At 41.6% G+C, this 13496-nt stretch overlaps 1 protein-coding gene across 1 annotated transcript in view; it reads left to right on the top strand.

Annotated features, from left to right (window-relative positions):
- Positions 1-130: 130 nt before the first annotated feature.
- LOC112225892 (protein FAM171A2) overlaps positions 131-13496 on the top strand; it is a 76701-nt gene continuing 63335 nt past the window's right edge. Inside the window, exon 1 of the mRNA XM_024390011.2 lies at positions 131-369. Within this exon, the coding sequence (XP_024245779.1) occupies positions 204-369 (166 nt within the window). The 5' untranslated portion in view covers positions 131-203. The remainder of the gene's footprint in view (positions 370-13496) is intronic.

Below are 13496 nucleotides of genomic sequence, written 5' to 3'. Positions count from 1 at the left end.
ATGGACTTATAAGGGCCCATAGACCTTCATAGGGGCCCATCTGTGCACACACTCTACTTAAGTACCGTTAGGGGGCGATCACGACCACCAACAAGGCAGAGCAAGCGTCCCTCCCACGTAGGACAATGGAATTGTGAAGCCACTCCAGAGCGTAAGCCGAGCAAGGAGTGGACATCCGAGGCAGCGCGAAAAGGGAGCAGTCAATGCCAACCTCAAAAGCAGTATGGATGAATGGCCACCTAAGTGGAATTGATGATGTCGCAGTAAGAATGCCACCGCCGCACACATCTCGTCTTCTTTTTCTCTTTCTTTTTCTCGGCAATCTTTGGGAAGGACTTGCTAAATCCATTTCGGACCAGGGAGCACTTGGTGAGTTATTCGCAGAGATTCGGCAAGATTCGTGTTTTGAGGGAAAAGTCTGTGGTGGTGAATTGGCTGCTACAGCTAACGCATTGGCTGTTGTTATTATTTGTGTCCCTTGTCAGTGATGAGGATGAGTTATTATGTAACCGTCGCATTTATTCAGCTATAATAGGCTACGCACGAATGGATACAATTTAGTCGCCGCATGCTCTAGTCTTGTTGCTACTTCTTTGCATTCCAAAATGGAATAGGGCTTCAGTTTTGAAACAAAGGATCCTGAACTGTAGCCCCCTTCCCTGATGGGCCATCCGTAGGTTCAATCTGTAGGTAAATCTAACATAACGCGAGGCTATATAGCCTATCAATAGCAGTTGCATTATTCCGTTACCATGTGCGAGCTGAGTTGTGCGATAGCAATTAAGCTATGATGAGGCGTCAGTTCCAACTTCTATCCATGCCCAGCCCGTTAACTTTATGTAACTCTGGAAGATGCCAACTAGATATTTTCAATTAGCAAATGGTCAATTGTCAGACACCAATGGTTAGTATTAGTAACTATTTAAAAAAAAATCAAAATCAATCAAATTATTCCAATGCTAGAAAAATAGGCCAATAAGAGTATATATAGCACGAGCTAGTGTGCATTTGTGAATGACAGATGGACGACAAGCTTGTTTTGGCTACTGTCATCTGCACACACCCGTTGTTGACATTGTTGTTGTTGTTGTTATGTCCCAAGAGGCCTCATGAATGGCCAAAGGACATTATCATTTGAACAATGTTTGTTTTGGGTTCCCAGGACTTTTGATACATTTCTTATATCCTATTTCAATTCAGTTTCTCTGCAGGAGTATTTTCACAATTTTATACCCATATTATTAAATAGGCTGCCCTGAGACAGTAGACTATGGTGCTTGACGTGGATGCTAGTGTCAATGCTTGGTAGTGCTTTAACCTGTCTCTTCCATACAGTTCCCTATCCTTAAACTGGGCCAAGCACGGTTTAGTTCAGATGCCTTCAATATGTTGCAATTACTTGTAGGTGCCTCTTTTTTTATAGCTAAGCAGGCTTTTAAGAAGTCGTGTCCATTATCTATATTTCATTAGCTACGTTTTTTTGCGACCAAAGAAGCCTATTTCTGGAAGATGTGCTTATTTCTTAGTGCTTTGGACAAGCTTGTCAAGATGGGTAGAGCTTCTTAACCCACACATGTCAAATTCGGTGTACTTTAATCTTTTAGCTTCTCTAATATTATCTATGAATATTCATAGATTATTCATGTGAATACCACTAGTTTCACCGACTGAGCAAACTGGTTGTGGTTGGTCTAATAGTTTGTCCTTGCAGCAGTGGCGACTCGTCAATCAGGGCAGGTGGGATTTTGAGAACCACACTTTTAGGTAAAAAATACATTTAAAAAATATATATAATTGTATTTTTGGGGGGGGGCTTGCCTGTTTTGCTTGTCACATCAGTTTGCAAACAATGTAAAAAAAAATTGTCATCGAGTTAACAAAGCCGCATACAAACATGGTCTCTTTTTTGAGTAAGGCAGCTCAAAAATGCTGGTGTTTCAGCCTAGCTCCGTGTTTTCTGTGGTGTTGGGGCTAGCCAGCAGAAAATACAGAGCGTTGCGCCTGATTGGCTCAGTTTTCTGTCATGATTGGCTCCGTTTTCTGTCACTCATGGGACAGTACGTCATCCCCAATTCTAAGGTTAGAGCTCAAAAGTTTTAGGTGCTTGGGTTCTGTCATAGAGTTATAATAGAAGTGCCCATCCAAGAAGGCTCAAGGTAATTGGCCACAGATAGAATGACATCAAATCATGTTATATCTACAGTAGTTTTGATTGGACAACATGTCAACATCTTACTTTCAAAGTTTTAGGTAGCAGTCATCATCAGTTGTCATCAAGTCGACAATCTACTGGCAAATCCTTTTTAATCCTTGAAGAGAAATAATATATATTTTTTAAATTGCAAATTCAACAATGAGTCGATTGGAAGGAATCAGTGGCTAACTGCAAGTGTTGCAAAGAAACCATTAATGTTAACCTGCTATTCAATGGAGTGGCTGTGTTTTTCCCCCAAGTTCCTACCATAAATCCAGGGAATGGCAGACTTTGATGACAAAATTTGCCAACAGAGGACGGCTGCTCCACCTTCACAAGGTGAATCCAAATATGTCTTGTATGCTGCTGCATAAATGATGTAATATTCAAGGGAGAAATGTATACTGTAGCTAAGAAAGTAATACTAAGTGTATATTGTGTAGTAAGCTGTTGCTAGCCCATGTGCCTCACCCTAATAGTTTGGTCTATTTTCACCAACGCGGTATTGTAAACACATCGTTCGTGGCCCACTATGTGATTGTTTGGCAACTTTTTTATACAGCTTTGACAGTGCTACTGATAGTAGTTGTGGTGCTTGGCTTGCACGTGCAAATTCATTACACACAACATTCTATAATATAATTGTGCTTTTTGACATGTTAAATTAAAAGCTTATTTAACGCGTCAAATAATGTTACATGACATGCCTCTTTTTTGACACGCAAAGACCCAAATGGTGTTCAATATGCCTCATCCTAATAATTTGGTCTATTTTCACCTCTTAATTTCGCCTACTGTTCTAACTCTGTGGTGCACAACTAGCCTATAACCTGTTTTAGAGAAATGTAATCATAGAATATTGTAAGAGCTTTCATAGTCTGTTTATATGCCCCCTTTATTTATCCTACGGTTCTGACTTGTACAGGGAGAACACTGTAAGAACGGCCCATGCTCTGAATTCTGTCGCTGTACATTTCAACAGTGCTGAACAAATAGTTATATTGACTACGTCCGTCGTCTCTTGCTCATGAATGTCTTAATCGAAGTGACGGATTGCCTCTTATCCACTTGTTGTCCCCTTATGCCATAGTTTGTACATCTCAATTGTCAGTAGAATCCATTTTTAAGCAAGTCTGCATATCAATTATGTTTTTATGTGTAATGGCTTTGCTGGCATACATCCCACTTAGTTTTTTTTTTGCCCCACCAAGATGTACATGCTAAAATGGCCACTACCTTGCAGTTTAGCTGTATAGTTTAACTTTCTTGAAACACTTTCAAATGGGAAATCATATCAAAGTCTCTGACACCTTGTCATTATACCATGCTTTTACACCATGTGTTGATTAAAAAGTATCCCAACTGGAGAGACAGGAAATGTTGATTCATTCATTTGAATGTGCTGTCGTCAACCACGACCCCACCTTCACCTCATATTGATTTGTCAGACTGTGTTCTTCCATTACTTTATCATAGAGCTCATGACCTCAATCTCTCCCCAGAAGTAAAGGTCCCTTTGAAGCAGTCAGAGAGCTTGGATGGTAAACTAAGTCGAGTCGCTGAAAGAATTTGTCGCTTGTGGATTGAGTTGAGGCCGGGAAGCTTGGGCTGCCTGTTAAAAAGCTTGAGTGTCTTTCTTTTTTATCGCAGTTGAAATTCCTGTCTTTTAACAGCACAGTGACTTGCAATGTTCTTTCGGTTCAGTAGCTCAGCAAGAATGAGATGAATCACCACAGCCTATTAACAAAAAGTATGCTATTACCAATTAAATCCTTGGTCTAGGAAGAAAAAGGAAACTATTTCAGAGATCAGTGGAGGGTGATGCTGTGGACATATTCCAATTGTGCCAGACTGTCTTCTTGTATCAGCTCAGCTCCTTTTGAAGATGCATATTTAGTTACAGGTAGATGTTGGGCAAATGGCCCAACTAATGGCACCCTATTTCCGATATGGCCTGGTTAAAAGTAGTGCACTTCATAGGGAATAGGGTACCATTTGGGATGCAGTTTTTCGGTACACACTCTCTGCAGCATCAGTAATCAAGGCATACATATTAATGATATACTGTTGAAATGAATTCAGAATGGATTGAACCCAACTATGGGGTTGTTATTTATTCAATGAATAACATAATTTAGTCTAATAGCGCAATATTCAATGTAAGCCTGACATCCCCAGAGAGAAGGTTTGTATGTTAGAGGAGTTAAGGGTACTTTGAAATACTATATATGAATACTATATAGGAAAACATCAGAAATCCTCATATCTGAATTATTGTCCTGAAAAGGAACTTTTGATACAAGGCCATCTTCAGTTTATGTAAACTGATCTTGGTTATCTTAACATTATTTCATGCTGAATTCTGCAGATCGGAGTGGCTGAGTGGAAGGTGTCTTCCCTTTGTCCTCTCTCTGTCACATTATGCTATTGCCATGGTAATCTGTCCATGGTGAATCCTGTCCTTCCCCTCTCAGTGACCTCTATGTTGCCTCCTACCCAATTGAGGCGGTTTGTCACATGTCCATTTGTGGCATTCTTTTGAAGGTCATGTTTATCTGTCTTACAAGAGCCAGGTGCTGTCTGTCATTCAAGGCTGAAAGAAACCCTAATAATGACATGTGCCATCACAACTGAGATACTCATGCGATCGTAGATCCTTCTATGGTACGTCTCCTTGAATTATCAAACATCTATGGTGTATTGCTGGCCATTTAGAGCCTGAGGTCGATTAAAAAAACTATTTTGTGAAGATGGAGGCAGTGTTGCGGTTGTTGAGATCAGAGGTTTATGTAAAAGCATCAGATGTGTATACTTGCTGACTGACTGTGCCCACTGCCCAAAGCAACAACCAAAGCATGAAAAATGTGTTATTCATGGGCTGTTTCTGCATTTTTATTTTTTTATTTCACCTTTATTTAACCAGGTAGGCTAGTTGAGAACAAGTTCTCATTTACAACTGCGACCTGGCCAAGATAAAGCATAGCAGTGTGAGCAGACAACACAGAGTTACACATGGAATAAACAATTAACAAGTCAATAACACAGTAGAAAACAAAGGGGGAGTCTATATACAATGTGTGCAAAAGGCATGAGGAGGTAGACGAATAGTTACAATTTTGCAGATTAACACTGGAGTGATAAATGATCAGATGGTCATGTACAGGTAGAGATATTGGTGTGCAAAAGAGCAGAAAAGTAAATAAATAAAAACAGTATGGGGATGAGGTAGGTGAAAATGGGTGGGCTGTTTACCAATAGACTATGTACAGCTGCAGCGATCGGTTAGCTGCTCAGATAGCTGATGTTTGAAGTTGGTGAGGGAGATAAAAGTCTCCAACTTCAGCGATTTTTGCAATTCGTTCCAGTCACAGGCAGCAGAGTACTGGAACGAAAGGCGGCCAAATGAGGTGTTGGCTTTAGGGATGATCAGTGAGATACACCTGCTGGAGCGCGTGCTACGGATGGGTGTTGCCATCGTGACCAGTGAACTGAGATAAGGCGGAGCTTTACCTAGCATGGACTTGTAGATGACCTGGAGCCAGTGGGTCTGGCGACGAATATGTAGCGAGGGCCAGCCGACTAGAGCATACAAGTCGCAGTGGTGGGTGGTATAAGGTGCTTTAGTGACAAAATGGATGGCACTGTGATATACTGCATCCAGTTTGCTGAGTAGAGTGTTGGAAGCCATTTTGTAGATGACATCGCCGAAGTCGAGGATTGGTAGGATAGTCAGTTTTACTAGGGTAAGCTTGGCGGCGTGAGTGAAGGAGGCTTTGTTGCGGAATAGAAAGCCGAGCAACACCTGACTGTCCTAATCGTCTGATAACCTGTGCAGCCTGCCCCGGTGTGCGGACAATAGCCGGCTGAGGCCTGGCCAGGCAGGAGTCTAATGTGAGCTGACTGCCATTGCTTTGTGTTGTCTGTACCCTCCCATTTCTCTCCACTGCCGCTGGGCAGGTGAACCATACAGTACAATCAAATTCATAATTGTTCAGATTCGTAATTGTTTGGCAGTACAGTCCCTTCTGTACCCTGAGATCTAGGTATTATTGTATTTTTATTACACTAAATTATCCATTTTCTTGTTCGTTTTCTATTGATGTCATGGGGTAGTTGTAGTGGTCTGGGTGTAGCTGGTGCAGAGGAGTCAGGCGCAGGACAGCAGAGATGAGTAACACAAGTAACTTTACTCAAATATTCCAATAACATGTCATAATACCCAGCCCACAATAATGGACCGAACATACATTAAACAATTACGCATAAAAACCATGGGGAAAACAGAGGGTTAAATAATGAACATGTAATTGGGGAGGGAATTGAAACCAAGTGTGTAAAACAACAAAGACAAAACAAATGGAAAATGAAAAGTGTATCTGCGATGGCTAGAAGGCCTGTGACGTCGACCGCCTAACGCCACCCGAACAAGGAGAGGGACCGACTACGGCGGAAGTCGTGACAGTAGTTCAGTCACAGGGTGGTTGTTCTGTATAGCTGCACTTCAGGGGTAGTCTGTCCATATCTATACACTGCTGCACTTTGAGCCTCTATGGCAGGGGTCGGCAACAGGCGGCAAGTGGGCCCAAACATTTTTGTTTGTTTTTGATCCAAAAAAAGCTTTACAGTCACCAGTAATTTAATTAAAGTTTGTTTAATTTAGAAAAACCGTTCCCATGAATAAAAAATAAAAAGACACGTGATCAAGGGATGAATTGATAGTTATTTTCAAATACAATCTATTTTTGGCCTTAGTTGTGGTAAATTTGCAGTATAGAAATTATTTATAATTAAGCTTCCGGCCCCTGGACCATACGCTCCAACAAAAATCGTCCTTCAGCTGAATCTAGTTGCCTACCCCTGCTCTATCGGTTGGTGTTTTATCTTTTATGCGTCCAGCATCCATATGCAGTTATTCTGGAGTTTTTCATTGTGGTCATAGTGGTTAGAGCATTGGACTAGTAACCGGAAGGTTGCAAGTTCAAATTCCCGAGCTGACAAGGTACAAATCTGTCGTTCTGCCCCTGAACAGGCAGTTAACCCACTGTTCCTAGGCCGTCATTGAAAATAAGAATTTGTTCTTAAATCAAATCAAATGTATTTATATAGCCCTTTCGTACATCAGCTGGTATCTCAAAGTGCTGTACAGAAACCCAGCCTAAAACTCCAAACAGCAAGCAATGCAGGTGTAGAAGCACGGTGGCTTGGAAAAACTCCCTAGAAAGGCCAAAACCTAGGAAGAAACCTAGCGAGGAACCAGGCTATGTGGGGTGGCCAGTCCTCTTAACTGACTTGCCTAGTTAAATAAAGGTAACATAAAAAATAAAATTGGGGACCCCTTTTTCTTATGGATTAGGACTACAATGTCTCCAGGTCATATTATTTGATATTTAGCCACTACAAATCTTGATTGTGGATCTTTTGAGAATCTCAAAAATGGCTGGCTATATTGTGATGTGAAAATGCTGTCTAGGGCCTCCCGGGTGGCGCAGTGGTTAAGGGTGCTGTACTGCAGCACCAGCTGTGCCATCAGAGACTCTGGGTTTGCGCCCAGGCTCTGTCGTAACCGGCCGCGACCGGGAGGTCCGTGGGGCGACGCACAATTGGCCTAGCGTTGTCCGGGTTAGGGAGGGCTTGGACGGTAGGGATGTCCTTGTCTCACCGCGCACCAGCCACTCCTGTGGCGGGCCGGGCGCAGTGCGAGCTAACCAAGGTTGCCAGGTGTTTCCTCCAACACATTGGTGTGGCTGGCTTCCGGGTTGGATGCACGCTGTGTTAAGAAGCAGTGCGGCTTGGTTGGGTTTTGTATCGGAGGAAGCATGACTTTCAACCTTTGTCTCTCCTGAGCCCATACGAGTTGTAGCGATGAGACAAGATAGTAGCTACTAAAAAACAATTGGATACCACGAAATTGGGGAGAAAAAGGGGTCAAATTAAAAAATATATATATTTTAAAAAAAATGCTGTCTCACTAAACCATCCAGGGGAAGTAGCAGGCAGTGTAGAGTAGATATATGGTTATGTTAAATATGGAAGCAATGTCAAGAAGAGGTCAGTCCTAATTAGCAATTCAATCATTTATTTTTAATTATGCATTCTACTGCTGGGAGTGGAGCTGAGGCCTGTGCAAATTAGTTGGTTTCTACTGAAGAGTGGTAGCCTGGATCCAGATCTGTTTGTGCTGTCTTGCCAAATCATAGGGTCACAATGACCATAGGAGTTGGCAAGACAGCACAAACAGATCTAGTACCTGGCTAGAAGAGCGGGTCTGTCTGACTCACAGAATGTTGCTCTGACTGACATCCTGTATTAGGATTCAGAGCACCGTGGACAAGGACCAACCAGGCTGTTTTGCTGTAGTGGTAGCCTATTGAAGGTGGGCTGGCTGTCTGCCGAGGTATTTTTGCTCAGGCAGCTGTACAGTGGGAGGAATCCGACTGTTGACACATAATACCCTCTCTCCTCTCAGAGGATACTAGTAGAGCTGTCTAGACACAGCATAGAGGCACAGCAGAGCACCCCTTTGGAAATATAGACAGCCTAACACACCCGCCGCAGTCCTGCTAAGACAGGGACCCACCCTACTCATTGAGTACTCAATCTTTTATTTATTCAATAGAATGTCTTTATTGGTTGTTCTTAAGCACAACAAAAGTCACGTCCATACATGGATTACTTCACAGCAAAAGTTTTCAATGGCTTTTGTGTGCAGGGCACAGGTTAATGGTGCTCCTTATTTATTAGACCATACAATACTGTATATATACAGTAGGTGGACTGTCATTCAGGTTATACACACACACATATTCTTCCTAGGCTGATGATAGCATATTTGAACACATATAATTCGTACTGGACATTTTGTTGGCACTGGTTGCATTTCTTTTTTTAATCTTTTAAAACCATCACCTGTTTCTTGTTTCCGCACAATGGGTGGATTCCTGAACCATGGCTCTTTCCTCTAATTCTTACCTTGTGAATTTATTTTCCTCCTAATGACAAGTTATTCTGGAATGAGATTCATTCACATCAAAAGTGAGCCTGAAAAAATCTCAACAGCCTGCCGTGTCTCTAAACAAGGACTGCCAGCAAACAATACTTAAATATATCGATTGACTTGCTATATAGTATTCAGTTTGGCTAGGATACTCACAGTTCATATACAACTTTCCTGCCCTTAGTAATGGATGAAATTCTGCTAGTTGGGAAATTGGATGTTTTGAAAGGCTTTCAGTAAGAAACTATATCAAATCCTTTGTCGACTGGCATTTAACACTCAGTCCCCTCAGTATTTTCTGTTTGTGCTGTATTATCTCACATCTGTTAAGTGGGCTTCCACATTTTAATCTGGATTATGTTTGAGAACAGTTGACTAATTTGGCATGTAAGCCTATTTGCCACACATACCCATTTTAGAAAATGTCCGAAGATACTTTTCTTGCATATTCCCAAAATACAGTTGGAGCACAACATATTTTGTAAAGAAAGAATGACACAAAAAGACTGGTACGCGAATAACCCATTTTAGTCAGCGCTCTTATCCAGAGTGATTTACAGGAGCAATGAGGGAGGGTTAAGTACCTTGTTCAAGGCTACATCTAAAGGTTTTTCACCAAGTTGGCTCAGGGATTCAAAACGGCGACCTTTCTGTTACTGGGCCCAAGACTCTTACAAAATTATGGAAGCAATAATGTTGTAAGTTTCTCAACTACCCTTTTTCGGTGTGAGGGTGGGTGAGCTACATTGTCGTATGACCATCATGATATCTTAACCTTGATTTATTATGTTGTTAGGTTAACGCATGATCAGCCATAATTAAATCCTGAGGTACTGACACTGTACAATGTTGTTGTATTTACAGTTGAAGTCGGAAGTTTACATACACCTTAGCCAAATCCAGGGAAACAGCAAAGGACATTGTGAAGATGCTGGAGGCAACAGGTACAAAAGTATCTATATCCACAGTAAAACGAGTCCTATATCGACATAACCTGAAAGGTCGCTCAGCAAGGAAGAAGCCACTGCTCCAAACCGCCATTAAAAAAAAGCCAGACTACGGTTTACAACTGCACATGAGGACAAAGATCGTACTTTTTGGAGAAATGTCCTCTGGTCTGATGAAGCAAAAATAGAACTGTTTGGCCATAATGACCATAGTTATGTTTGGAGAAAAAAGGGGGAGGCTTGCAAGCCAAAGAACACCATCCCAACCGTGAAGCACGGTGGTGCCAGCATCATGTTGTGAGGGTGCTTTGCTACAGGAGGGACTGGTGCACTTCGCAAAATAGATGGCTACATGAGGCAGGAAAATGATGTGGATATATTGAAGCAACATCTCAAGACATCAGTCAGGAAGTTGTAGCTTGGTCGCAAATGGGTGTTTGAAAAATGAGTTTTAATGACTCCAAACTAAGTGTATGTAAACTTCCGACTTCAGCTGTATGTCAGTGCCATATACTGTATGGAGACACTGTATGAAAGGCTCTGTGTATGTAATTCACCTCCACATGATAGTTTCTCTAGCTACTCCTCTTAATCCTCTCACTGACCACATACAGTACAAGCCAATGTGATGTCCCAGGCCAGCTTTAAACATCTTGGCTATGCTGCAGAGATCTAAAACATCTGGACATGATGACCAAGTTGTATTACTGCATCCCAGCAACCTGCCCGTGGCCTCACTCTGATCATAGATTAGTGTAACCAGATTAGAGGTCGACCGATTAATCGGAATGGACGATTAATTAGGGCCGATTTCAAGTTTTCATAACAATCGGAAATCGGTAATTTTGGATGCCAATTTTTTTAACACCTTTATTTAATCTTTATTTACAGTGCCTTGCGAAAGTATTCGGCCCCCTTGAACTTTGCGACCTTTTGCCACATTTCAGGCTTCAAACATAAAGATATAAAACTGTATTTTTTTGTGAAGAATCAACAACAAGTGGGACACAATCATGAAGTGGTTTGATTCAATCATCAATTGTCATGATTTTATTTGATTGTTCACCACTTCCTTGTGCAAATGAGTAGAAACAATTACTGTTACCCAGGAATGAAAAGTAATGACACCTTAATGATATGAATCACTGTTGATAATTACAGATCAGAATTTACTATTGGTTTCAAATGGAAAAGGATGACACCGGTAAAACAAAAAGCAGGGACTTTGTGTTAACTCTGAGTTGATTGTAACAGTTATTTTTCTACTTTATCAATCAGAAATTGTGCCGTCTGTTTGTTGGTGTGTCTTATCCTGTTTACTCATATCAAGTGTATGTAGTGTCCTCTCCTTTCTCCTCTGTGATAATCAAGGGGACTAGCCTCTTGTCCACTGGGATCCTGCCTCTCATGGAGATCACAGTAGGGGGAACTGTTTGTGGACTTTGGCTTGAAACTTGGAACTGCGTTTTCCTGTTAGAACAGCCTTGATGTGTCCTGTGAGGCTGTGATTCCACGTGGAACAATGCCCTGCACCAGGGCCAACACACTCTAAATGGTGGATGGGTTTCCTCTCTGGGGACACTCAGCAGTAGTTTATAACACTTGGAAATCATCCATATTAACATATCAACCTGGGTGTACTGTACTGTCAACCTGCTGCTGAGGAAGCTGAAATCTTTTTGATTTAATCGAAACCTTTACACGTGTAATGACAAGCTAAGTAACAACAAGTTATCATCGCTTGCTGAGTTAGTCAGAAACTTCCATGCATGTTACGACAAAAGCACCAAACCATTCACTTTCTAAGCTAACAATTCATGCTGGCTATTAGTGGATAGTGGATCTGTCGTTATTCTGAAATGTCTTGGTAAAGATCCCAATGTTACACATTAAGTGCTTTCGGGGCCCTTCTTGTGTGTAACCAAAGGTAGCTTTTTTTTCGCCTTGTAGGTGGTAGGGTTCAAGCTGAAACTCATCCAAAGCTGTAACCCAACTTTAAGGACCCCTAAAAACCTTCACACGCCATATAACTCTCCCTCTGGGCCCGAGTAGACAACAGAGGCCTGAGAGAGACCCTCTCTACTGATGTGCTCCAGCTGTGGATCCCCCTCTCTTTCCCTCTCTGCACTCTCTGTCTCTCCTCTCCCCTCTATGTGCAGCCTGAGGAAGTCCCTCATGATGACTTCCAGCTGGTCTATACGAGTAGGAAGGAGGTGGAGGTGATTTGGTTAGATTTATCTCCTCTTAACTCAATCCTCGCCCTTGACGCCTCTACCTCAAACCCTTTGTGTTTCATTTGGGTTACGAGTGAGTCTCCTTAGATCAAAAATGTTTCCAAGGAGGTTTGACCTTGCTCATAGGAGAAGGATAGACTGGGATTGTAACACGTCAGTCTTCCATCCTATCTGCCCTCTCAGGAAACTCCCCCAAACAGCTTTACAAGGCTGTCCAGATTGAGAAAGCCCTTATGGAAAAAAACACATGATTTCACATGGAAAATCACCCGATTTCACGTGTGAAATTTCCACATGTTTTGCACATGCAACAATTTATTTCATAATGTTATTATTATTGTAAATAATTATAAAACCATGTGGCTTTGGAAAACTTCACTTGTGATGCTATTTCACATGAAGTTTCACATGTGGATTTTCACGTGATCACAAATTTTGGATTCATGGATAAAAATGTTAACATGATGCCCTACAAACAAAAAGTTGTTAGGAAGTCCCATGGAAAGTCATAAAATAGCTGTAGAGTTTCGGACTTACATATGACACATTTTAACAATGTGTATGTTTATTTACACAGTAATTATTATTCAACGTCCTCACTTGGGGTTTACACCCACAACCTCTTGGCTCACAGCATTCAAAGATGAGAGAAGGAGAGTGCGTAGATGCGAGAAGCAGTTATACAGCGAACAAAAATGATCATGCTGTTTGTATGTGGCTGCTATGAAAGTGAACTGTGTTTGCGTGTGATCAAATGTGTATTCATTCCGCCGATTCTATTGAAAAACGTTTCTTAGATGGAAGCAAACGGAAGGAAACTGGGATATACATACTGGAATTTGTCCAGTAGAAATTGTCGTTTGCAACTGTTGGACTAATGATTACACCCTAGATCAGCTAGATGCAGGCAAGAGTGTGCAAGGCGGTATTGAATGTGTCACTGTCTGTCACCTTGATAACTCAAATGATTTATCTCGACAATATGTTGTACACTTTCATTCATAGGCTAAGTTAGGTTGTAGCAACCTCATGATGGTTTTAGGGAAATTTGAGTATCATGTAGTAGCCTAAACCTATCGATGTCACATTGAGCTGGGTGAATGGAATATGAATGACAGTCATATTCT

Source organism: Oncorhynchus tshawytscha, linkage group LG27, assembly GCF_018296145.1.
Source record: "Oncorhynchus tshawytscha isolate Ot180627B linkage group LG27, Otsh_v2.0, whole genome shotgun sequence".
NCBI classification, from domain to species: Eukaryota; Metazoa; Chordata; class Actinopteri; order Salmoniformes; family Salmonidae; genus Oncorhynchus; species Oncorhynchus tshawytscha.
The sequence above is the reverse complement of the archived record's forward strand: the minus strand, read 5'-3'. Positions and strand labels throughout refer to the sequence as shown.